Below are 23,631 nucleotides of genomic sequence, written 5' to 3'. Positions count from 1 at the left end.
GTGTGTAGCGGTGCCAACAACAGTTTCTGTATATGTGTTCCTATTTGTGTATGTAGTGTCGGGGACCGTGAGGCGGCTCTGTCAGCTGCTCTGAGGCTGTTACAGCAGTTCTACCTGGACCTGAAGGAGTTCCTCAACTGGCTGACGGAGGCAGAGACCACCTGTAACGTCCTGCTGGACGCCTCACACAAGGAGAGGCTGCTGGAGGACCCTGAGGCTGTACGACACCTGCTGGGGCAGTTCCAGGTACTCACACTCAGTTCATACTGTAGAGTCAGTCACTTGCTGGGGCATTTCCAGGTACTCACACTCAGTTCATACTGTAGAGTCAGTCACCTGCTGGGGCAGTTCCAGGTACTCACACTCAGTTCATACTGTAGAGTCAGTCACCTGCTGGGGCAGTTCCAGGTACTCACACTCAGTTCATACTGTAGAGTCAGTCACTTGCTGGGGCATTTCCAGGTACTCACACTCAGTTCATACTGTAGAGTCAGTCTCCTGCTGGGGCAGTTCCAGGTACTCACACTCAGTTCATACTGTAGAGTCAGTCACCTGCTGGGGCAGTTCCAGGTACTCACACTCAGTTCATACTGTAGAGTCAGTCACCTGCTGGGGCAGTTCCAGGTACTCACACTCAGTTCATACTGTAGAGTCAGTCACCTGCTGGGGCAGTTCCAGGTACTCACACTCAGTTCATACTGTAGAGTCAGTCTCCTGCTGGGGCAGTTCCAGGTACTCACACTCAGTTCATACTGTAGAGTCAGTCTCCTGCTGGGGCAGTTCCAGGTACTCACATTCAGTTCATACTGTAGAGTCAGTCTCCTGCTGGGGCAGTTCCAGGTACTCACACTCAGTTCATACTGTAGAGTCAGTCTCCTGCTGGGGCAGTTCCAGGTACTCACACTCAGTTCATACTGTAGAGTCAGTCTCCTGCTGGGGCAGTTCCAGGTACTCACACTCAGTTCATACTGTAGAGTCAGTCTCCTGCTGGTGCAGTTCCAGGTACTCACACACACAAACTATTGTTACTGTAGAGTCAATTCAGAGTCAATTCATAGAGTCAGTTCATAGAGTCAGTTCATAGAGTCAGTTCATAGAGTCAGTTCATAGAGTCAGTTCATAGAGTCAGTTCATAGAGTCAGTTCATAGAGTCAGTTCAGAGTCAGTTCAGAGTCAATTCAGAGTCAGTTCATAGAGTCAACTCATAGATTCAACTAATTGTGTCAGTTCAGAATCAGTTCATAGACTTAGTTAAGAGTAATTTCATAGACTCAATTCAACAAAGTCAAATCGTTGAGTCATCTTTCAGTTGAGTCAGCTCAGCTTGAGTGGCATTAGTGTGAAGTGTCTCAGGGTGGGGGAGGTGTCAGTACAGTATGTGCAGGGTTTGTGAAGTGTCTCAGGGTGGGGGAGGTGTCAGTACAGTATGTGCAGGGTTTGTGAAGTGTCTCAGGGTGGGGGAGGTGTCAGTACAGTATGTCAGGGTTTGTGACTCAGGGTGGGGGAGGTGTCAGTACAGGTGTTTGTGAAGTGTCTCAGGGTGGGGGAGGTGTCAGTACAGTATGTGCAGGGTTTGTGAAGTGTCTCAGGGTGGGGGAGGTGTCAGTACAGTATGTGCAGGGTTTGTGAAGTGTCTCAGGGTGGGGGAGGTGTCAGTACAGTATGTGCAGGGTTTGTGAAGTGTCTCAGGGTGGGGGAGGTGTCAGTACAGTATGTGCAGGGTTTGTGAAGTGTCTCAGGGTGGGGGAGGTGTCAGTACAGTATGTGCAGGGTTTGTGAAGTGTCTCAGGGTGGGGGAGGTGTCAGTACAGTATGTGCAGGGTTTGTGAAGTGTCTCAGGGTGGGGGAGGTGTCAGTACAGTATGTGCAGGGTTTGTGATGCGTTCTAGAAAGCAGCCAGCAGTCTGACCCAGTCTCTTGTCCTCGGTACCTTCCCCTGCCTGCCATGTGCGCCCCTCAATACCCCGGCTGGTAAGACAGGAATGTTGGGCCTGGCTGGGGGGACGAGACAAGGTCCAGACTCCAAGGAGAGGACAAAGACAGGACCCCCCCCTCAACTCACACTGTATTGTGGGTTGTGAAGAGACAGGCCTGTTCTGAGTTTGGAAAGGGAACATTTCTGACCCTCTGTGCAGCAGTAGTCGCCCACTTTCTCCACTCTCTCCCCCCAGTGAACAACAGTCGCTGTGTGTCGGACATCAACCAGCCTTCTGTACCTCATTCTATTGGGTCTCTCCCTCTTCCTCACACACGAGCAGACACTCACTCACACACACACTCACATAGGCATAGGGCTCATTGTAGCTCACGGACAAACACAGAAAGCATCTACACTTGATTGAGTTTGGCGACAGAAGACATGTTTTCTCAGTTGTGTGAAGCGTTGCCTTAAGTGGATAATATGCTGCGCAGGAAAACCTACCAAGTTCAGGTTAGAGATTACAGCTTACTGGTCACTGGGAAGGGTTTCTGTCCAGTACTGAATGTGTGTCTGTGTATTCTTCTGTCCAGTACTGAGCGTGTGTCTGTGTATTCTTCTGTCCAGTACTGAACGTGTGTCTGTGTATTCTTCTGTCCAGTACTGAACGTGTGTCTGTGTATTCTTCTGTCCAGTACTGAACGTGTGTCTGTGTATTCTTCTGTCCAGTACTGAACGTGTGTCTGTGTATTCTTCTGTCCAGTACTGAACGTGTGTCTGTGTATTCTTCTGTCCAGTACTGAGTATTCTTCTGTCTACTGAACGTGAACCAGTGTGTCTGTGTATTCTTCTGTCCAGTACTGAACGTGTGTCTGTGTATTCTTCTGTCCAGTACTGAACGTGTGTCTGTGTATTCTTCTGTCCAGTACTGAACGTGTGTCTGTGTATTCTTTCTGTCCAGTACTGAACGTGTGTCTGTGTATTCTTCTGTCCAGTACTGAACGTGTGTCTGTGTATTCTTCTGTCCAGTACTGAACGTGTGTCTGTGTATTCTTCTGTCCAGTACTGAACGTGTGTCTGTGTATTCTTCTGTCCAGTACTGAACGTGTGTCTGTGTATTCTTCTGTCCAGTACTGAACGTGTGTCTGTGTATTCTTCTGTCCAGTACTGAACGTGTGTGTGTCTGTGTATTCTTCTGTCCAGTACTGAACGTGTGTCTGTGTATTCTTCTGTCCAGTACTGAACGTGTGTCTGTGTATTCTTCTGTCCAGTACTGAACGTGTGTCTGTGTATTCTTCTGTCCAGTACTGAACGTGTGTCTGTGTATTCTTCTGTCCAGTACTGAACGTGTGTCTGTGTATTCTTCTGTCCAGTACTGAACGTGTGTCTGTGTATTCTTCTGTCCAGTACTGAACGTGTGTCTGTGTATTCTTCTGTCCAGTACTGAACGTGTGTCTGTGTATTCTTCTGTCCAGTACTGAACGTGTGTCTGTGTATTCTTCTGTCCAGTACTGAACGTGTGTCTGTACTGAACGTGTGTCTGTGTATTCTTCTGTCCAGTACTGAACGTGTGTCTGTGTATTCTTCTGTCCAGTACTGAACGTGTGTCTGTGTATTCTTCTGTCCAGTACTGAACGTGTGTCTGTGTATTCTTCTGTCCAGTACTGAACGTGTGTCTGTGTATTCTTCTGTCCAGTACTGAACGTGTGTCTGTGTATTCTTCTGTCCAGTACTGAACGTGTGTCTGTGTGTCTGTGTATTCTTCTGTCCAGTACTGAACGTGTGTCTGTGTATTCTTCTGTCCAGTACTGAACGTGTGTCTGTGTATTCTTCTGTCTAGTACTGAACGTGTGTCTGTGTATTCTTCTGTCCAGTACTGAACGTGTGTCTGTGTATTCTTCTGTCCAGTACTGAACGTGTGTCTGTGTATTCTTCTGTCCAGTACTGAACGTGTGTCTGTGTATTCTTCTGTCTTGCACTGCTCGTCTGTCTCGGAGTTGGAGAAAGACAGTCACTTCAGACGTAGTGATCACTTGAATGAACCACGGTCAGAAATGGTCCATTTAATACAGTAGGCTTTGTTGTTGCTGTACACTGAGTGGACAAAACATTAAGAACACCTGCTCTTTCCATGACAGACTGACCAGGTTGAAGCTATGATCCCTTATTGATGTCACTTGTTAGATCCACTTCAATCAGTGTAGATGAAGAGGAGGAGACAGGTTAAAGAAGGATGTTTAAGTCTTGAGACAATTGAAACATGGATTGTGTATGTGTGTCATTTAGAGGGTGAATGGGCAAGACAAAATATTTAAGTGACTTTGAACGGGGTATGGTAGTAGGTGCCAGTCACACATAGAATGTGTCAAGAACTGCAACGCTGCTGTGTTTTTCACACTCAACAGTTTCCCACGTGTATCAAGAGCCTGGACTCAAACCCAGAATCTCTAGTGGCACAGCTAGCACTGCGATGCAGTGCCTTAGACCACTGCGCCACTCGGGAGGCCCGAATCAAGGCTGTTCTTAATGTTTTGTACACTCAGTGTATATTTACAGTCAATTACATTTCAATTCAAATAACTTAATGTTTTCCTGTGAGGAAACTTGTTGTGTGGTTTTGGTACGTGCATTAAGTCAATGAGGCACATGGGGTTGCTAAGGAGTCAATGACACTGACTCTACTCCAGCCACTTTAATAATGGGAATTGATGGGAAATGATGTAAATATATCACTAGCCACTTTAAACAATGCTACCTTATATAATGTTACTTACCCTACATTATTCATCTCATATGCATACGTAGATACTGTACTCTATATCATCGACTGCATCCTTATGTAATACATGTATCACTAGCCACTTTAACTATGCCACTTGGTTTACATACTCATCTCATATGTAGATACTGTACTCGATATCATCTACTGTATCTTGCCTATGCTGCTCTGTACCATCACTCATTCATATATCCTTATGTACATATTCTTTATCCCCTTACACTGTGTATAAGACAGTAGTTTTTTGGAATTGTTAGTTAGATTACTTGTTCGTTATTACTGCATTGTCGGAACTAGAAGCACAAGCATTTCGCTACACTCGCATTAACATCTGCTAACCATGTGTATGTGACAAATAAAATTTGATTTGATTTGAGATTCTATGAATGGTTGTTATGTAGTCTTCTATTCTGTGACGTCATTCTGCCCTCTCTGAGATCAAACCTCACAGCCACATGACTCTTAGACCTGCAGCATCTGATGATGACAGTCAGGGGAAAGGAATGGACTAATTAGGATCATTAGAGAACATTAGATTGAGAGTACAAAAAAGGTTCCAAAAGGGTTCTTCAGATGTCCCCATAGGAGAACCCTTTTTGGTTCCAGGTAGAACCATTTTGGTTCCATCTAGAAAAGGGTTCTACCTGGAACCAAAAGGGTTCTTCAAAGGGTTCTCCTATGGGGACAGCCGAAGAACCCTTTTAGGTTCTAGATTGCACCTTGTTTTCTAAGAGTGTGTGGTGAGGTGGGGAGCTTTGGTTGGACATTCCCCATCATAATATGTATAGTATGTACCCAGCTGGTGGAGAAGGTACTCAGGTAATACCTGGAAAACTGGCTCTTTCACCTGCAGGACATTAATGACAATAATGAGAAAGACTAATGGATTCATTAGGATTCTAGAATATTAGGCTGAGAGAGTGGCTGCTCTGTTTGGGCATATCCATCATTATTATAATATATAGTCATCTAATGGCTCCTTCTATAGGAGGACATATCATTATTATAATATATAGATATGAATCTAATGGTTCCTTCTATAGGAGGACATATATCATTATTATAATACATAGTCATCTAATGGCTCCTTCTATAGGAGGACATATATCATTATTATAATATATAGATATGAATCTAATGGTTCCTTCTATAGGAGGACATATATCATTATTATAATATATAGATATTAATCTAATGGCTCCTTCTATAGGAGGACATATATCATTATTATAATAAATCAAATCAAATCAAATCAAATTTTATTTGTCACATACACATGGTTAGCAGATGTTAATGCGAGTGTAATATAGATAAATCTAATGTGCTTCTAGTTCCATAATGCAGTAAAGTAATCTAACTAACAATTCAAAAAAATATATAGATATGAATCTAATGTCTTATACCTTGTATAGGGGGTAAAGAATATTATTATAATATATGAATGAGTGATGGTTCAGAGCAGCATAGGCAAGATACAGTAGATATATCGATGTACAGTATATACATATTATATAAGTATGTAAACCAATGGCATAGTTAAAGTGGCTAGTGATATCATGTATTATAATATAAGATATGATGCAGTTCGATGATATAGAGTACAGTATCAATTATAATATATAGATGAACAATGGTAGGGGACATAATCAACAATATATATAAGGTAGCATTGTTTAAAGTGGCTAGTGATATATTTACATAATTTCCCATCAATTCCCATGATTAAAGTGGCTGGAGTAGAGTCAGTGTCATTGACAGTGGTTGGCAGTAGCCACTCAATGTTAGTGGTGGCTGTTTAACAGTCTGATGGCCTTGAGATAGAAGCTGTTTTTCAGTCTCTTTCAGTCCCAGCTTTGATGCATTCTGTTTACTGACCTCGCCTTCTGGATGACAGCGGTCTGTGAACAGGCAGTGGCTCGGGTGGTTGATGTCCTTGATGATCTTTATAATGTAGCATCGGGTGGTGTTCTGTCCTGGAGGGCAGGTAGTTTGCCCCCTGGTGATGCGTTGTGCAGACCTCACTACCTCTGGAGAGCCTTACGGTTGAGGGCGGTGCATGCCATACCAGGCGGTGATACAGCCCGCCAGGATGCTCTATTGATTATGCATCTGTAGAAAACCATTTGTGAGTGCTTTTGGTGACAAGCCGATTTCTTCAGCCTCCTGAGGTTGAAGAGGCGCTGCTGCGCCTTCCTCACGATGCTGTCTGTGTGAGTGGACCAATTCAGTTTGTCTGTGATGTGTGTGCCGAGGAACTTAAAACTTGCTACCCTCTCCACTACTGTTCCATCGATGTGGATGGTTTTGGGTGTTCCCTCTGCTGTTTCCAAATGAAGTCCACAATCATCTCCTTAGTTTTGTTGACGTTGAGTGTAGGTTATTTTCCTGACACCACACTCCGAGGGCCCTCACCTCCTCCCTGTAGGCCGTCTCGTCGTTGTTGGTAATCAAGCCTACCACTGTTGTGTCGTCCGCAAACTTGATGATTGAGTTGGAGGCGTGCATGGCCACGCAGTCGTGGGTGAACAGGGAGTACAGGGAGTACAGTATATAGTCATCTAATGGTTCCTTCTATAGGAGGACATATATCATTATTATAATATATAGATATGAATCTAATGGTTCCTTCTATAGGAGGACATATATCATTATTATAATATATAGATATTAATCTAATGGCTCCTTCTATAGGAGGACATATATCATTATTATAATATATAGATATGAATCTAATGGTTCCTTCTATAGGAGGACATATATCATTATTATAATATATAGATATGAATCTAATGGCTCCTTCTATAGGAGGACATATATCATTATTATAATATATAGATATGAATCTAATGGCTCCTTCTATAGGAGGACATATATCATTATTATAATTTATAGATATGAATCTAATGGCTCCTTCTATAGGAGGACATATATCATTATTATAATATATAGATATGAATCTAATGGTTCCTAGGCTTTAATAAGACGAATAATACATTAACTCCTGGTCAAAATGCATCGAAATCATTCAGGCATATACCACAGAACATTCTAATTATTTACATACCCACTAATGATTGGATGTGTGTGTGTGTGTGTGTGTGTGTGCATGCTGTGTGTGTGTGTGTGTGTGTGTGTGTGTGTGTGTGTGTGTGTGTGTGTGTGTGTGTGTGTGTGTGTGTGTGTGTGTGTGTGTGTGTGTGTGTGTGTGTGTGTGTGTGTGTGTGTGTGTAGGACCTTCAGGGGGAGATAGATGGCCACACAGAACTGTACCACTCTCTGGATGAGAATGGTCAGCGTATCGTGACGTCTCTGACCGGCTCAGACGATGCCGTACTCCTACAGAGCCGCCTGGACGACATGGGCCAGCGCTGGGACGAGCTCCGCAGCAAAACCATGAGTATGAGGTAGACACCAGGCCAGCCCCCTTTCTCATGCCTGCCTCCATGTGTTCATTCATGGTGACAAAAGGGTGCAGGTTTTCACTCCATCCCTGTTGTTACACTCCTGATTCAGATAATCAAGGTCCGGGATGAGCATCTAATTACTACAATCAGGTGTGTTAGACTGAGTAGGGTTGGAGCAAACGCCTGCGGGACCTTTCTTCCTCAGGAGGAAGGATTGAGCATCCCTGGTCAACAGTCCAGTTTAGATAGTAACATCTATGATCCAGTCTAGTTTAGATAGGAATATCTATGATCAGGTCTAGTTTAGATTGATATTCCTATGATGCAGTCGAGTTTAGATAGGAATATATTTGATCCAGTCTAGTTTAGATAGGAATATATTTGATCCAGTCTAGTTTAGATAGGAATATATTTGATCCAGTCTAGTTTAGATAGGAATATATTTGATCCAGTCTAGTTTAGATAGGAATATATTTGATCCAGTCTAGTTTAGATAAGAATATCTACGATCCAGGCCAGTTTAGATAGGAATATATTTGATCCAGTCTAGTTTAGATAGGAATATATTTGATCCAGTCTAGTTTAGATAGGAATATATTTGATCCAGTCTAGTTTAGATAAGAATATCTACGATCCAGGCCAGTTTAGATAGGAATATATTTGATCCAGTCTAGTTTAGATAGGAATATATTTGATCCAGTCTAGTTTAGATAGGAATATCTACGATCCAGGCCAGTTTAGATAGGAATATATTTGATCCGGTCTTATATCTATGCTTCTATGTGTATGTTGTAGATCTCACCTGGAAGGGGAAATGGCTCCATGGAAGCGGATACACATGACCCTTCAGGAACTGATAGCCTGGCTGCAGATGAAGACTGACCTGCTGGAGCAGGAACCACCAGTAGGGGGCGACGTCCCTGCTGTGCAACAACAGCTGGACACACACAGGGTGAGAGCGGAATACTGGCTGGCTGGGTGGTTAGCTGGTTGGTTGGGTGGGTGGCTGGTTGGTTGGGTGATTCACTAGTTGGTTGGTTCATAGATACATTGATAAGTCAGAAATCATAAGCAGATGTAATGGTTTATATCTGTTTATATATGTTTATAACTGGTTTATATCTGGTGTATATCCGGTTTATATCCGGTTTATATCTGGTTTATATCTGTTTTATATCTGTTTTTAACTGGTTTATAACTGGTTTATATCCGGTTTATAACTGGTTTATATCTGGTTTATAACTGTTTATATCTGTTTATATCCAGTTTATAACTGGTTTATATCTGGTTTATATCTGGTTTATAACTGGTTTATATCTGGTTTATAACCGTTTATATCTGGTTTATATCCGGTTTACATTTGGTTTATAACTGGTTTATATCTGGTTTATATCCGGTTTATATCTGTTTTATATCTGTTTTTAACTGGTTTATAACTGGTTTATATCCGGTTTATAACTGGTTTATATCTGGTTTATAACTGTTTATATCTGTTTATATCCAGTTTATAACTGGTTTATATCTGGTTTATATCTGGTTTATAACTGGTTTATATATATCTGGTTTATAACTGGTTTATATCTGGTTTATAACTGTTTATATCTGGTTTATGTCTGGTTTATCTGTTTATATCTGGTTTATAACTGGTTTATATCTGGTTTATATCTGTTTATAACTGGTTTATATCCGGTTTATAACTGGTTTATATCTGGTTTATATCGGTTTATATCTGTTTATAATTGGTTTATATCTGTTTATATCTGGTTTATATCTGGTTTTTAACTGGTTTATATCCGGCTTATATCTGGTTTATATCTCATTAATATCTGGTTTATATCTGGTTTATATCTCATTAATATCTGGTTTATATCTGGTTTATATCTGTTTATAACTGGTTTATATCTGGTTTATATCCGGTTTATATCCGGTTTAAATCGGTTTTATAATTGGTTATAACTGTTTATATCCGGTTTATATCTGGTTTATAACTGGTTAATATCTGGTTTATATCTGGTTTATATCTGGTTTATATCCGGTTTATGTCCAGTTTATATCTGTTTTATGTCTGTTTATAACTGGTTTATATCTGTTTATAACTGGTTTATATCTGGTTTATATCTGGTTTATAACAGCATAAGTTGTTCAGGGAGCAGATGAGCCACACTGCAAGTTCACTGCATTATGGAGATGTTAGCAATACACAATATTGGAATGTTTTTGTCATGTATCATCATACTCCTAATGAGGACATCATGCATCATTAAGAACTGATGACAGTACTCTGCAACATCATTAAGAACTGATGACAGTACTCTGCAACATCATTAAGAATTGATGACAGTTCCCCTGTAACATCATTAAGAACTGATGACAGTACTCTGCAACATCATTAAGAACTGATGACAGTACTCTGCAACATCATTAAGAACTGATGACAGTACTCTGCAACATCATTAAGAACTGATGACAGTACTCTGCAACATCATTAAGAACTGATGACAGTACTCTGCAACATCATTAAGAACTGATGACAGTACTCTGCAACATCATTAAGAACTGATGACAGTTCCCCTGTAACATCATTAAGCACTGAATGTAAAGAATGAATGAGATGTCCATCTAGTCTGCAGCCAGGCCTGCTGAGTATGTGGTCTGTCCTCTTATAGTGACTAATATAGTGATATACTCTTGTTGACTGGGCTTCGTTTCATGTGCTGTTGTGATGCTGGCGTTGTCATGGAGCCTGTGCTTTACGCTGTGTGTGTGGGTGTGTGTGTGTGTGTGTTTTTGCACTGACTGTCTTGCACTGATTTTATGCAGACATACTGGACTCTACACACACACACACACACACACACACACACACACACACACACACACACACACACACACACACACACACTGTAACATGGACTCAGACACACACACACACACACACTGTAACATGGACATGACACACACACACACACACACACACATACTGTAACATGGACTCAGACACACACACACATGGACTGTAACATGGACTCAGACACACACACACAACATACTGTAACATGGACTCAGACACACACACACTGTAACATGGACTCAGACACACACACACACACACATAACATGGAACATGGGACTCAGACACACACACACTGTAACATGGACTCAGACACACACACACTGTAACATGGACTGTAACATGGACACACACACAACATGGACAGACACACACACTGTAACATGGACTCAGACACACACACACACACTGTAACATGGACTCAGACACACACACACACACACACACACACATAACATGGACTCAGACACACACACACACACATACTGTAACATGGACTCAGACACACACACACACACACACACACTGTAACATGGACTCAGACACACACACACATACTGTAACATGGACTCAGACACACACACACACACACTGTAACATGGACTCAGACACACACACACTGTAACATGGACTCAGACACACACACACTGTAACATGGACTCAGACACACACACACACTGTAACATGGACTCAGACACACACACACTGTAACATGGACTCAGACACACACACACACACATACTGTAACATGGACTCAGACACACACACACTGTAACATGGACTCAGACACACACACACACACATACTGTAACATGGACTCAGACACACACACACTGTAACATGGACTCAGACACACACACACACACTGTAACATGGACTCAGACACACACACACATACTGTAACATGGACTCAGACACACACACACACACATGGACAGACACACATACTGTAACATGGACTCAGACACACACACACACACACACACAACATGGACTCAGACACACACACACTGTAACATGGACTCAGACACACACACACATACTGTAACATGGACTCAGACACACACACACACACACACTGTAACATGGACTCAGACACACACACACTGTAACATGGACTCAGACACACACACACACACACACATGTAACATGGACTCAGACACACACACACACACACACACATGTAACATGGACTCAGACACACACACACACTGTAACATGGACTCAGACACACACACACACTGTAACATGGACTCAGACACACACAGACACACACACTGTAACATGGACATACTGTAACATGGACTCAGACACACACACACACATACTGTAACATGGACTCAGACACACACACACTGTAACATGGACTCAGACACACACTCACACACACATACTGTAACATGGACTCAGACACACACACACTGTAACATGGACTCAGACACACACACACACATACTGTAACATGGACTCAGACACACACACACATACTGTAACATGGACTCAGACACACACACACACACACACACACACACATACTGTAACATGGACTCAGAGACACACACACTGTAACATGGACTCAGACACACACACACACACATACTGTAACATGGACTCAGACACACACACACACACATACTGTAACATGGACTCAGACACACACACACTGTAACATGGACTCAGACACACACACACACACACACTGTAACATGGACTCAGACAGACACACACATACTGTAACATGGACTCAGACACACACACACACACATACTGTAACATGGACTCAGACACACACACACTGTAACATGGACTCAGACACACACACACACACACATACTGTAACATGGACTCAGACACACACACACTGTAACATGGACTCAGACACACACACACTGTAACATGGACTCAGACACACACACACACACACTGTAACATGGACACGTACTGCATGTTATTGTTATTCGTCATTTCCTGTGTATTTATTTCTAGTCACTATTTCTACTTTGTATCTTTATCTCTGCGTTGTTGGAAAAGGACCCGTAAGTAAGACTTCTCACTGTTAGTCTACTGTTCTTTACCAAACATGTGATCGATGACGTTTGATTTGATTTTGTGTGTTACAGAGCTTCAGGAGAGATCTGAGGGCCAAGGGCCCGGTGGTTAACGGGGCTCTGGACCAGGTTCAGATCTTCCTGTCTGAGCTGCCTGCTGAGAGGGAGCCTCAGCCTGTCCAGAGAGGTGAGTGGGACACACTGTTAGCCCGCGGAACTAAAGCCTAGGTATTAATTCATGGGCTTAACGCGAGTCTAAAGAAAGGTTACTCATCACACACTGATAAACACCAACAGATACACTCATCCTGCTCACGGACACCAACACTCATTTTTACCTACTTATAATACACATGCATATGAACATTACTGCTCATGTAACTGACAAGATACAGTGCAGAGAGAACCTGTTTCCCCCGGTCTAATTCTCCCTACTTTTGCATATTTTTGATATTGAATGTCATCAGATCTTCAACCAAAGTCTAATATTAGATAAAGGGAACCTGAGTGAACAAATAACAACAACGATTAATTAATTTCTTTCACAAACCATTTTATGCAACACCTAATGCCCCCTGTGTGGAAAGGTCATTGCCCCTTTACACTCAATAACTGGTTGTGCCACCTTTAGCTGCCATGACTCCAACCAAACGCTTCCTGTAGTTGATCAGTCTCACACGTGGCTGTGGGGATGCTGTGCTGCCTCAGGACCTGGACTACTTGCCTTAGTAAAAGGGACCGTGAATTCTGCTGTGTATCAGAGGATTCTACAGGAGAGCGTCAGGCCATCCGTCTGTGAGCTGACGCTGAAGCACAGCTGGGTCACGCAGAAAGACAACGATCCAAAACACACAGTCAAGTCTACATGAACATGACTAAAACAACACATTTGACATTCTGGAACGGCCTGGTACAAAGTACAGACCTAATCCCTATTGAGATGTTGTGGCAGGACTTGAAATGAGCTGTTCACGCTTGTAAACCCACACATGTAGCTGAGTTACAGCAGTTCTGCATGCAAGAGTGGGTCAAGATTCCTCCACAGCGATGTGTGAGACTGATCAACTACAGGAAGTGTTTGGTTGGAGTCATGGCAGCTAAAGGTGGCACAACCAGTTATTGAGTGTAAAGGGGCAATTACCTTTCCACACAGGGGGAATTGGGTGTTTTTTGTTATTTGTTCACTCAGGTTATTTAATATCAGGTTTTGGTTGAAGATCTGATAACATTCAGTATCAAAAATGTGCAAAAATAGAGAGAATCAGAGATGAGGCCAATACTTTTTCACAGCAGTGTGTCTCAGTTGACTGACATGTTTCCCTGAGTGGGCAGAACTCTACTAACCATCATCTGATTATGACTAAGTTCATAACATCAGCTGACTTGACAGCCAGTTCGGGCTCTGTGATTGGCTCACGGGGTTCTGTTTATAAAACAGAGGAACAGTAAGCCAAAGGAGTTTTATTCCACTACTATTTTGGTGGTCTAAGATCAGCATTTTCCAATAAAAGGTGTAGAAATGAGAAGACACCATGCCCTGCAGTTTCAGTTCCTTACTAAACAGCCTGCTCCCGTTTGTTCCCAAACATGCTGAGTGTGACCTCTTTGCCATAGCAACTGCCTGGCAACCCGTAGTGAGGGAAACTCTTGAACTCTTGCTGCTTATTCAATTCAATGGGCTCCAATGTGTTTTCCTCAGGTGTGGGATTATGTTTTGCCCTGTAGTCTAAGTGATGTTTGAGCCTATATGTGATGAGGTCAGAAAGGATTTAGGATTATGTTTTGCCCTATAGTCTAAGTGATGTTTGAGCCTATATGTGATGAGGTCAGAAAGGATTTAGGATTATGTTTTGCCCTATAGTCTAAGTGATGTTTGAGCCTATATGTGATGAGGTCAGAAAGGATTTAGGATTATGTTTTGCCCTATAGTCTAAGTGATGTTTGAGCCTATATGTGATGAGGTCAGAAAGGATTTAGGGCTGATCAAGAAAATTAAACAACCAAATCACTTTCAAAAAGTAATCATCCAGAGTTTGAATTTCAATCTTATAAGTAGTTTATAATCTTAGTATAAATTAGGATTGTTGTGTGTCAGGTCATTATACAATCTGATAAATCCTTCATTTCTATCAAACCTGATCATTCCCTGAGGGGAACCAAAATGAATCGAACCATTTCTTTCTGTCCGGTCAGACATCAGTCCAGAGGAGCGTGCCCAGAACGTGGGGCGTGTCCTGCGAAAGGAAGCAGAGGATGTGGCGTCTGGGTGGGAGGGGCTTAACGAGGAGGCCGCTGATTGGCAGAGGAGGCTGGAGCTGGCTCTGGATAGGCTGTTGGAGCTTCAGAAGGCCCAGGACCAGCTGGAGCTGAGGCTGAGCCAGGCTGAGATGGTGAAGGAGGCCTGGGAGCCTGTAGGAGACCTGCTCATAGACTCACTACCTGAACACATCGACAGGGTCAAGGTGAGAGACACACAAACACATGCACCCTAATTTAACATATAGAGAGAGTCAAGGTGAGAGACACAAACACATGCACCCTAATTTAACAGATAGAGAGAGTCAAGGTGAGAGACACACAAACACATGCACCCTAATTTAACATATAGAGAGAGTCAAGGTGAGAGACACACAAACACATGCACCCTAATTTAACATATAGAGAGAGTCAAGGTGAGAGACACAAACACATGCACCCTAATTTAACTGATAGAGAGAGTCAAGGTGAGAGACACACAAACACATGCACCCTAATTTAACTGATAGAGAGAGTCAAGGTGAGAGACACAAAACACATGCACCCTAATTTAACTGATAGAGAGAGTCAAGGTGAGAGACACACAAACACATGCACCCTAATTTAACTGATAGAGAGAGTCAAGGTGAGAGACACACAAACACATGCACCCTAATTTAACTGATAGAGAGAGTCAAGGTGAGAGACACACAAACACATGCACCCTAATTTAACTGATAGAGAGAGTCAAGGTGAGAGACACAAAACACATGCACCCTAATTTAATGTCTTAGTGACCACTAGTCTTCCTGAGGTCAAATGTACACATCTCTCCAGCTGATGTCTTAGTGACCACTAGTCTTCCTGAGGTCAAATGTACACATCTCTCCAGCTGATGTCTTAGTGACCACTAGTCTTCCTGAGGTCAAATGTACACATCTCTCTAGCTGATGTCTTAGTGACCACTAGTCTTCCTGAGGTCAAATGAACACATCTCTCCAGCTGATGAAAGTGTATAAGGGGTACCGTGTGTGTTCTCTAGGGAGTGTATGAAGGTACAGTAATTGGTCCACCACTCCATCTTCAATGTGTGTGTGTGTGTGTGTGTGTGTGTTCGTTCTTCGCTGCAGGCGTTCCAGGCAGAGATAGCTCCTATCAAAGACGATGTGAGTCACGTCAACAACCTGGCCTCTACCTTCGGCCCTCCTGACCTCGTCCTCTCACGACCCAACCTGGACAGACTGGATGACCTCAACACACGCTGGAGGATGCTACAGGTAAACACACACAGTTCTCTATGAAACACACTGACTGAGCACCCTGACCTCATTAAAAATGACCTCGAGGAGCGTCCGTCCCATCGTCAGATTGTCAGGTTGTCCTGAGTCTAACACAGAGACAGTGAGGTCAGGTTGTCCTGAGTCTAACACAGAGACAGTGAGGTCAGGTTGTCCTGAGTCTAACACAGAGACAGTGAGGTCAGGTTGTCCTGAGTCTAACACAGAGACAGTGAGGTCAGGTTGTCCTGAGTCTAACACAGAGACAGTGAGGTCAGGTAGTCCTGAGTCAAACACAGAGACAGTGAGGTCAGGTTGTCCTGAGTCTAACACAGAGACAGTGAGGTCAGGTTGTCCTGAGTCTAACACAGAGACTGTGAGGTCAGGTTGTCCTGAGTCTAACACAGAGACAGTGAGGTCAGGTTGTCCTGAGTCTAACACAGAGACAGTGAGGTCAGGTTGTCCTGAGTCTAACACAGAGACAGTAGGGTCAGGTTGTCCTGAGTCTAACACAGAGACAGTAGGGTCAGGTTGTCCTGAGTCTAACACAGAGACAGTGAGGTCAGGTTGTCCTGAGTCTAACACAGAGACAGTGGGGTCAGGTTGTCCTGAGTCTAACACAGAGACAGTGGGGTCAGGTTGTCCTGAGTCTAACACAGAGACAGTGAGGTCAGGTTGCCCTGAGTCTAACACAGAGACAGTGAGGTCAGGTTGTCCTGAGTCTAACACAGAGACAGTGAGGTCAGGTTGTCCTGAGTCTAACACAGAGACAGTGAGGTCAGGTTATCCTGAGTCTAACACAGAGACAGTGAGTTCAGGTTGTCCTGAGTCTAAAACGCAGAGACAGTGAGGTCAGGTTGTCCTGAGTCTAAAACGCAGAGACAGTGAGGTCAGGTTATCCTGAGTCTAACACAGAGACAGTGAGGTCAGGTTATCCTGAGTCTAACACAGAGACAGTGAGGTCAGGTTATCCTGAGTCTAACACAGAGACAGTGAGGTCAGGTTGTCCTGAGTCTAACACAGAGACAGTGAGACCCCTCTATCCCTGCCTCCCTCCCTCCCTGAGACCCCTCTATCCCTGCCTCCCTCCCTGAGACCCATCTATCCCTCCCTCCCTCCATGAGACCCCTCTATCACACAGAGACAGTGAGGTCAGGTTGTCCTGAGTCTAACACAGAGACAGTGAGACCCCTCTATCCCTGCCTCCCTCCCTCCCTGAGACCCCTCTATCCCTGCCTCCCTCCCTGAGACCCATCTATCCCTGTCTCCCTCCCTCCCTCCCTGAGACCCCTCTATCCCTCCCTCCCTGCCTGAGACCCCTCTATCCCTCCCTCCCTCCCTGAGACCCCTCTATCCCTCCCTCCCTTCCTGAGACCCTTCTATCCCTCCCTCCCTGAGACCCCTCTATCACTCCCTCCCTCCCTGAGACCCCTCCCTCCCTCCCTGAGACCCCTCTATCACTCCCTCCCTCCCTGAGACCCCTCCCTCCCTGAGACCCCTCTATCCCTCCCTCCCTCCCTCCCTGAGACCCCTCTATCCCTCCCTCCCTTCCTGAGACCCCTCTATCCCTCCCTCCCTGAGACCCCTCTATCCCTCCCTCCTTCCTCCTCTCATTCTCTCCCTCCCTGCCTCTGTCTTGTGTCTGTGTGTGTGTGTGTGTGTGTGTGTGTGTGTGTGTGTGTGTGTGTGTGTGTGTGTGTGTGTGTGTGTGTGTGTGTGTGTGTGTGTGTGTGTGAGACGCTGTGTGAGAGCTGCCATATGGTCCTGTCTCCAGGTGTCCATCTCCATCACACTCCTCTTTATCTCTCCTTCATTCTCTCCCTCTTCCACTCTGCATCCCTCTCTCCCTCCCTGAGACCCCTCTATCCCCCTCCCTGCCTGAGATGAAAGCAGGGGAGAGAGGGATGCAGAGTGGAAGAGGGAGAGAATGAAGGAGAGATAAAGAGGAGTGTGATGGAGATGGACACCTGGAGAAAGGACCATATGGCAGCTCTCACACAGCGTCTCACACACACACACACACACACACACACACACACACACACACACACACACACACACACACACACACACACACACACACAGCTGTTCCTGCTGACACCCATCATGTCTACTGAAGGAAGTTGAGGTGACTGGAACCTCACTGACACCATAGCAACAACGCTGTTAGTTTGTCCCACTCTGTTGCCGAGGACAACACGCCTTTTTACCTAACTGCCCCCCTCTTTATGCACTGAACGGGTCACACACACACACACACACCACAAACATCACACACACACACACACACACCACATACATCACACACACACACCACAAACATCACACACACACACATCACACACATCACACACACACATCACACACACACACACACACACATACACACACACATACACACACACAGATCAAGTGTCTGAAAGAAAGGGGTTGATTGGGCTGGGTGCTGCGGTACAGATGCCATTCATAATTACTGCTGCAAAACAATCTTAAACAATTTTGACCCCCCCCATCATCACCAGGTTTCCATGGGAACGTGTAAAAAGTCAGGGGGTGGAATGGCGGTGGATGAGTTGGGGGATGTGTCTGAGGTAACGGTTCTGTTTCAGCAGGACTCATCACATATCACTCCTCCATCAGACTCCATTACAACACTGCTATGGCTGTATCTGTATTGGCCCAAACATCTCACAGGCTACCACAGTCCATCTCACACCATCACACACACACACCATCACACACACACACACACACACACATCACACACCATCACACACCAACACACACACACACACACACACACACACACACACACACACACACACACACACACACACACACACACACACACACACACACACACACATACACACACACACACACACACACACACACACACATGCACACACACACAAACACATGCACACACACACACACACACACACACATGCACACATACACACACACACACACACACACACACATGCACACATGCACACACATACACACACACATACACATGCACACACACACAGATGCACACATACACACACACATGCACACACACACACACACATGCACACACACACACAACACACACGCATGCACACACACACAAACACATGTGCACACACACACACATACATACACACACACAAAAACATGCACACGCGCACACACACACAACACTTGCCTCATACCATAATGTACTTTACCACCAAACATAAGTGCAAATGTGTACCCAGTACAACACTGTTATAAACACACACACACTGCCTATGGTGTCAAACATATGTGTCATATTTCTTTGTGATAGAATCCGTCCGCTGAGCCTCCCCATCTCATCCATAGACATGGTCAGTGTGGTCTGTGCAGAGAGCAGAGTACATTACAGTCAGCCAGCCTTAGCTGCACCATAGCTAAAGCCCAGTCACAGTGCTCTGCTCTTAGATAACAGACATGCTTAGTCACAGTCAGTCACCGTCACTGCTTGGCTTCTCCATGACCACAATATGACATTATACCACACAGCTCTGATCTCTGTCCTCTCGCTGAACAGCTTTTATCATGTACTGTACACTCTTAGAAAACAGGTTCCAAAGGGGTTCTTCGGCTGTCCCATAGGAGAACCCTTTTTGGTTCCAGGTAGAACCCTTTTGGGTTCCATGTAGAACGCTCTGTAGAAAGGGTTCTACATGGAACCCAAAAGGATTATATCTGGAACCAAGAGAGCAATCAAAAAAAGGTTATTTAAAGGGTTCTCCTATGGGGTCAGCCCGAAGAACCCTTTTAGGCCCTAGAGAGCACATTTATTTCTAGGAGTGTACTGTGTTTCTGTCTGTCCTCTCTCATATCTCTCTCCTCTACCCAGCTCTGTTCTCCTCTTTCTGATTGTTCCTGTTCCCTGTGGCATAATGAAACACTCTCTTTTACTCCCCAATCTCTCCTATCTCTCTTCCCAATCTCTTCTCCTATCTCTCTTCCCAATCTCTTCTCCTCTCTCTTCCCAATCTCTTCTCCTATCTCTCTTCCCAATCTCTTCTCCTATCTCTCTTCCCAATCTCTTCTCCTATCTCTCTCCCCAATCTCTTCTCCTATCTCTCTCCCCAATCTCTTCTCCTATCTCTCTCCACAATCTATTCTCCTATCTCTCTCCCCAATCTCTTCTCCTATCTCTCTCCCCAATCTCTTCTCCTATCTCTCTCCCCAATCTATTCTCCTATCTCTCTCCCCAATCTCTTCTCCTATCTCTCTCCACAATCTATTCTCCTATCTATCTCCCCAATCTATTCTCCTATCTCTCTTCCCAATCTCTTCTCCTCTCTCTCCCCAATCTCTTCTCCTATCTCTCTTCCCAATCTCTTCTCCTATCTCTCTTCACAATCTCTTCTCCTATCACTCTTCCCAATCTCTTCTCCTATCTCTCTTCCCAATCTCTTCTCCTATCTCTCTTCACAATCTCTTCTATCTCTCTTCCCAATCTCTTCTCCTATCTCTCTTCACAATCTCTTCTCCTATCTCTCTTCACAATTTCTTCTCCTCTCTCTCTTCCCAATCTCTTCTCCTATCACTCTTCCCAATCTCTTCTCCTATCTCTCTTCCCAATCTCTTCTCCTATCTCTCTTCCCAATCTCTTCTCCTATCTCTCTCCCCAATCTCTTCTCCTATCTCTCTCCCCAATCTCTTCTCCTATCTCTCTCCCCAATCTCTTCTCCTATCTCTTCTCCTATCTCTCTCCACAATCTCTTCTCCTATCTCTCTCCACAATCTCTTCTCCTATCTCTCTCCCCAATCTCTTCTCCTATCTCTCTCCCCAATCTATTCTCCTATCTCTCTTCCCAATCTCTTCTCCTCTCTCTCCCCAATCTCTTCTCCTATCTCTCTTCCCAATCTCTTCTCCTATCTCTCTCCACAATCTCTTCTCCTATCTCTCTCCCCAATCTCTTCTCCTATCTCTCTCCCCAATCTCTTCTCCTATCACTCTCCCCAATCTCTTCTCCTATCTCTCTCCCCAATCTCTTCTCCTATCTCTCTCCCCAATCTCTTCTCCTATCTCTCTCCACAATCTCTTCTCCTATCTCTCTCCACAATCTCTTCTCCTATCTCTCTCCCCAATCTCTTCTCCCATCTCTCTCCCCAATCTCTTCTCCTATCACTCTCCCCAATATCTTCCTCCTCTCCCATCTCTCTCTCCTTTTTTTCTCTCTCTCTCTGATCCCTCCTCTCTCTGGCTCCTCGCTCGCTCTCTCTCTCTGGCTCCTCGCTCGCTCTCTCTCTCTCTCTGGCTTCTCGCTCGCTCTCTCTCTCTGGCTCCTCGCTCTCTCTCTTTCTCTGGCTCCTCGCTCGCTCTCTCTCTCTGGCTCCTCCTCTCTCTCTCTGGCTCCTCCTCTCTCTGGCTCCTCCTCTCTCTCTCTCTGGCTCCTCCTCTCTCTGGCTCCTCCTCTCTTCTCAGATCTCCATCAAAGACCATCTGAAGCAGCTGACAGATGCTCAGAGGGACTTTGGCTCTCTGCAGGGTGAGTTGCTGTCTGTCTCAACTCTCTCTCTCTCACACACACACACACACACACACACACACACACACACACACACACACACACACACACACACACACACACACACACACACACACACACACACACACACACACACACACACACACACACACACACACACACACACACACACACACATAACGTCTTGATTCTGTAAAGACATACATGATTCCTTCGTAAATACTGTCAGAATATATACAGTGACATCAACAGAACCATATCCATATGTCTGGCTGTACACACGTTGAGACAGAGCTCCTCTGGCAGAGATTTATCCTTGTCATCCCTGACTCTTCTAATCCTGTCACTGTCTACAGGTTCTGTTCAAGGTCCATTTGAGCAGGCGGTCTCACCCAATAACGTGCCCTACTACATCAAGTGAGTACCTTGTGCCTAGCTGTAGGTTTACTGCTGTTTGTCTGCTGAGAGTAACACAACCTAGCAACAATAGTAGTGTCTGCAACTTGAATACACCATTAACTTCACTAATAACTTCACCAATAACTTCACACTAATGCTAGTGAGAATAAATAAGTCCTAACTTTGACATCATGAGGTCCTGTTGAAGATAATGAAGATAATGGGAAGAAAAAGCCAGACTTCTATGATAGCGTCCCTCATCAGAACACGGTGAACTTATTGACCAACAGACCAATGAGGTCATCATAGGTTGGTGTTGGTGTTCTTGAATCAATAACTCAAGGGTTAACTTTGTTAACTCTGTTATTCTCCATTCCACCTTGTCACTATCTAGCAGACTGTTAGTGGTGTGGGGCGTCTGAGATAAGATGGTATATCTGTCTGCTGGTTCCTGGATGGAACTAGTCCTAATCAAAGAGAACCATGCAGCTCTCCCAAAAGATTGGCTACTGGGTAAAACCCTCCAAATTCAGACAAAGAGGGTTTGCACTCAAAAATATGTCACATAAAGCTTACTTCATTAGTTAATGTTTAGAATTTGTTTTACTGCATCAGGGATAGCGTACACAGACGTTTCAGTTTTACAGCCTTCTTCAGTGTGTAGGTAGTCCTAATCCTAGTCCTAATCCTAGTCCTAATCCCAGTCCTAGTTCTAGTCCTAATCCTAGTTCTAATCCTAGTTCTAATCCTAGTTTTAATCCTAGTTCTAGTCCTAATCCTAATCCTAGTCCTAATCCTAGTCCTAATCCTAGTTCTAATCATAGTCCTAGTCCTAATCCTAGTTCTAATCCTAGTTCTAGTCCTAGTCCTAGTCCTAATCCCAGTCCTAGTCCTAGTTCTAATCCTAGTCCTAATCCCAGTCCCAGCTAGCATGGAATTACTAGCTCTAACTGTTCTTTATCATTAGATGTATTCTATAGTCCTTTATAGTAGACTTGTAGTATCCAGAGATATTTTTGAATCAGTAGTTCTGTCTTTATCTCTGCTACTACAGATGAGGGGATGTGGGATAACTCTGGGTTTAGTGGAGACATCTTAACAAAGAAGATGAGGGGATTCTACACCTGCATTGCTTGCTGTTTGGGGTTTTAGGCTGGGTTTCTGTACAGCACTTTGAGATATCAGCTGATGTACGAAGGGCTA

The 23,631-nt window shown here is 44.3% G+C and overlaps 1 protein-coding gene across 14 annotated transcripts in view; it reads left to right on the top strand.

Annotated features, from left to right (window-relative positions):
• The window catches only part of dmd (dystrophin), a 175,162-nt gene that overhangs the window by 104,890 nt on the left and 46,641 nt on the right, over positions 1-23,631 (top strand). For 9 of the 14 annotated variants that reach the window (XM_042317888.1, XM_042317890.1, XM_042317891.1 and 6 more), the window contains 9 exons: positions 57-246; positions 7,929-8,101; positions 8,897-9,053; positions 13,074-13,188; positions 15,195-15,463; positions 16,367-16,513; positions 19,036-19,104; positions 21,966-22,029; positions 22,386-22,446. In XM_042317888.1, coding sequence (XP_042173822.1) covers positions 57-246; positions 7,929-8,101; positions 8,897-9,053; positions 13,074-13,188; positions 15,195-15,463; positions 16,367-16,513; positions 19,036-19,104; positions 21,966-22,029; positions 22,386-22,446 — 1,245 coding nt within the window. Of the gene's footprint in view, positions 1-56; positions 247-661; positions 679-932; positions 949-2,299; positions 2,432-7,928; positions 8,102-8,896; positions 9,054-13,073; positions 13,189-15,194; positions 15,464-16,366; positions 16,514-19,035; positions 19,105-21,965; positions 22,030-22,385; positions 22,447-23,631 lie in introns of those variants that run through there. The other 5 variants (XM_042317900.1, XM_042317901.1, XM_042317898.1 and 2 more) reach the window with 5 other exon arrangements.

The sequence above is a fragment of the Oncorhynchus tshawytscha genome, unplaced genomic scaffold (genome assembly GCF_018296145.1).
Source record: "Oncorhynchus tshawytscha isolate Ot180627B unplaced genomic scaffold, Otsh_v2.0 Un_scaffold_2906_pilon_pilon, whole genome shotgun sequence".
NCBI lineage: Eukaryota > Metazoa > Chordata > Actinopteri > Salmoniformes > Salmonidae > Oncorhynchus > Oncorhynchus tshawytscha.
The sequence above is the reverse complement of the archived record's forward strand: the minus strand, read 5'-3'. Positions and strand labels throughout refer to the sequence as shown.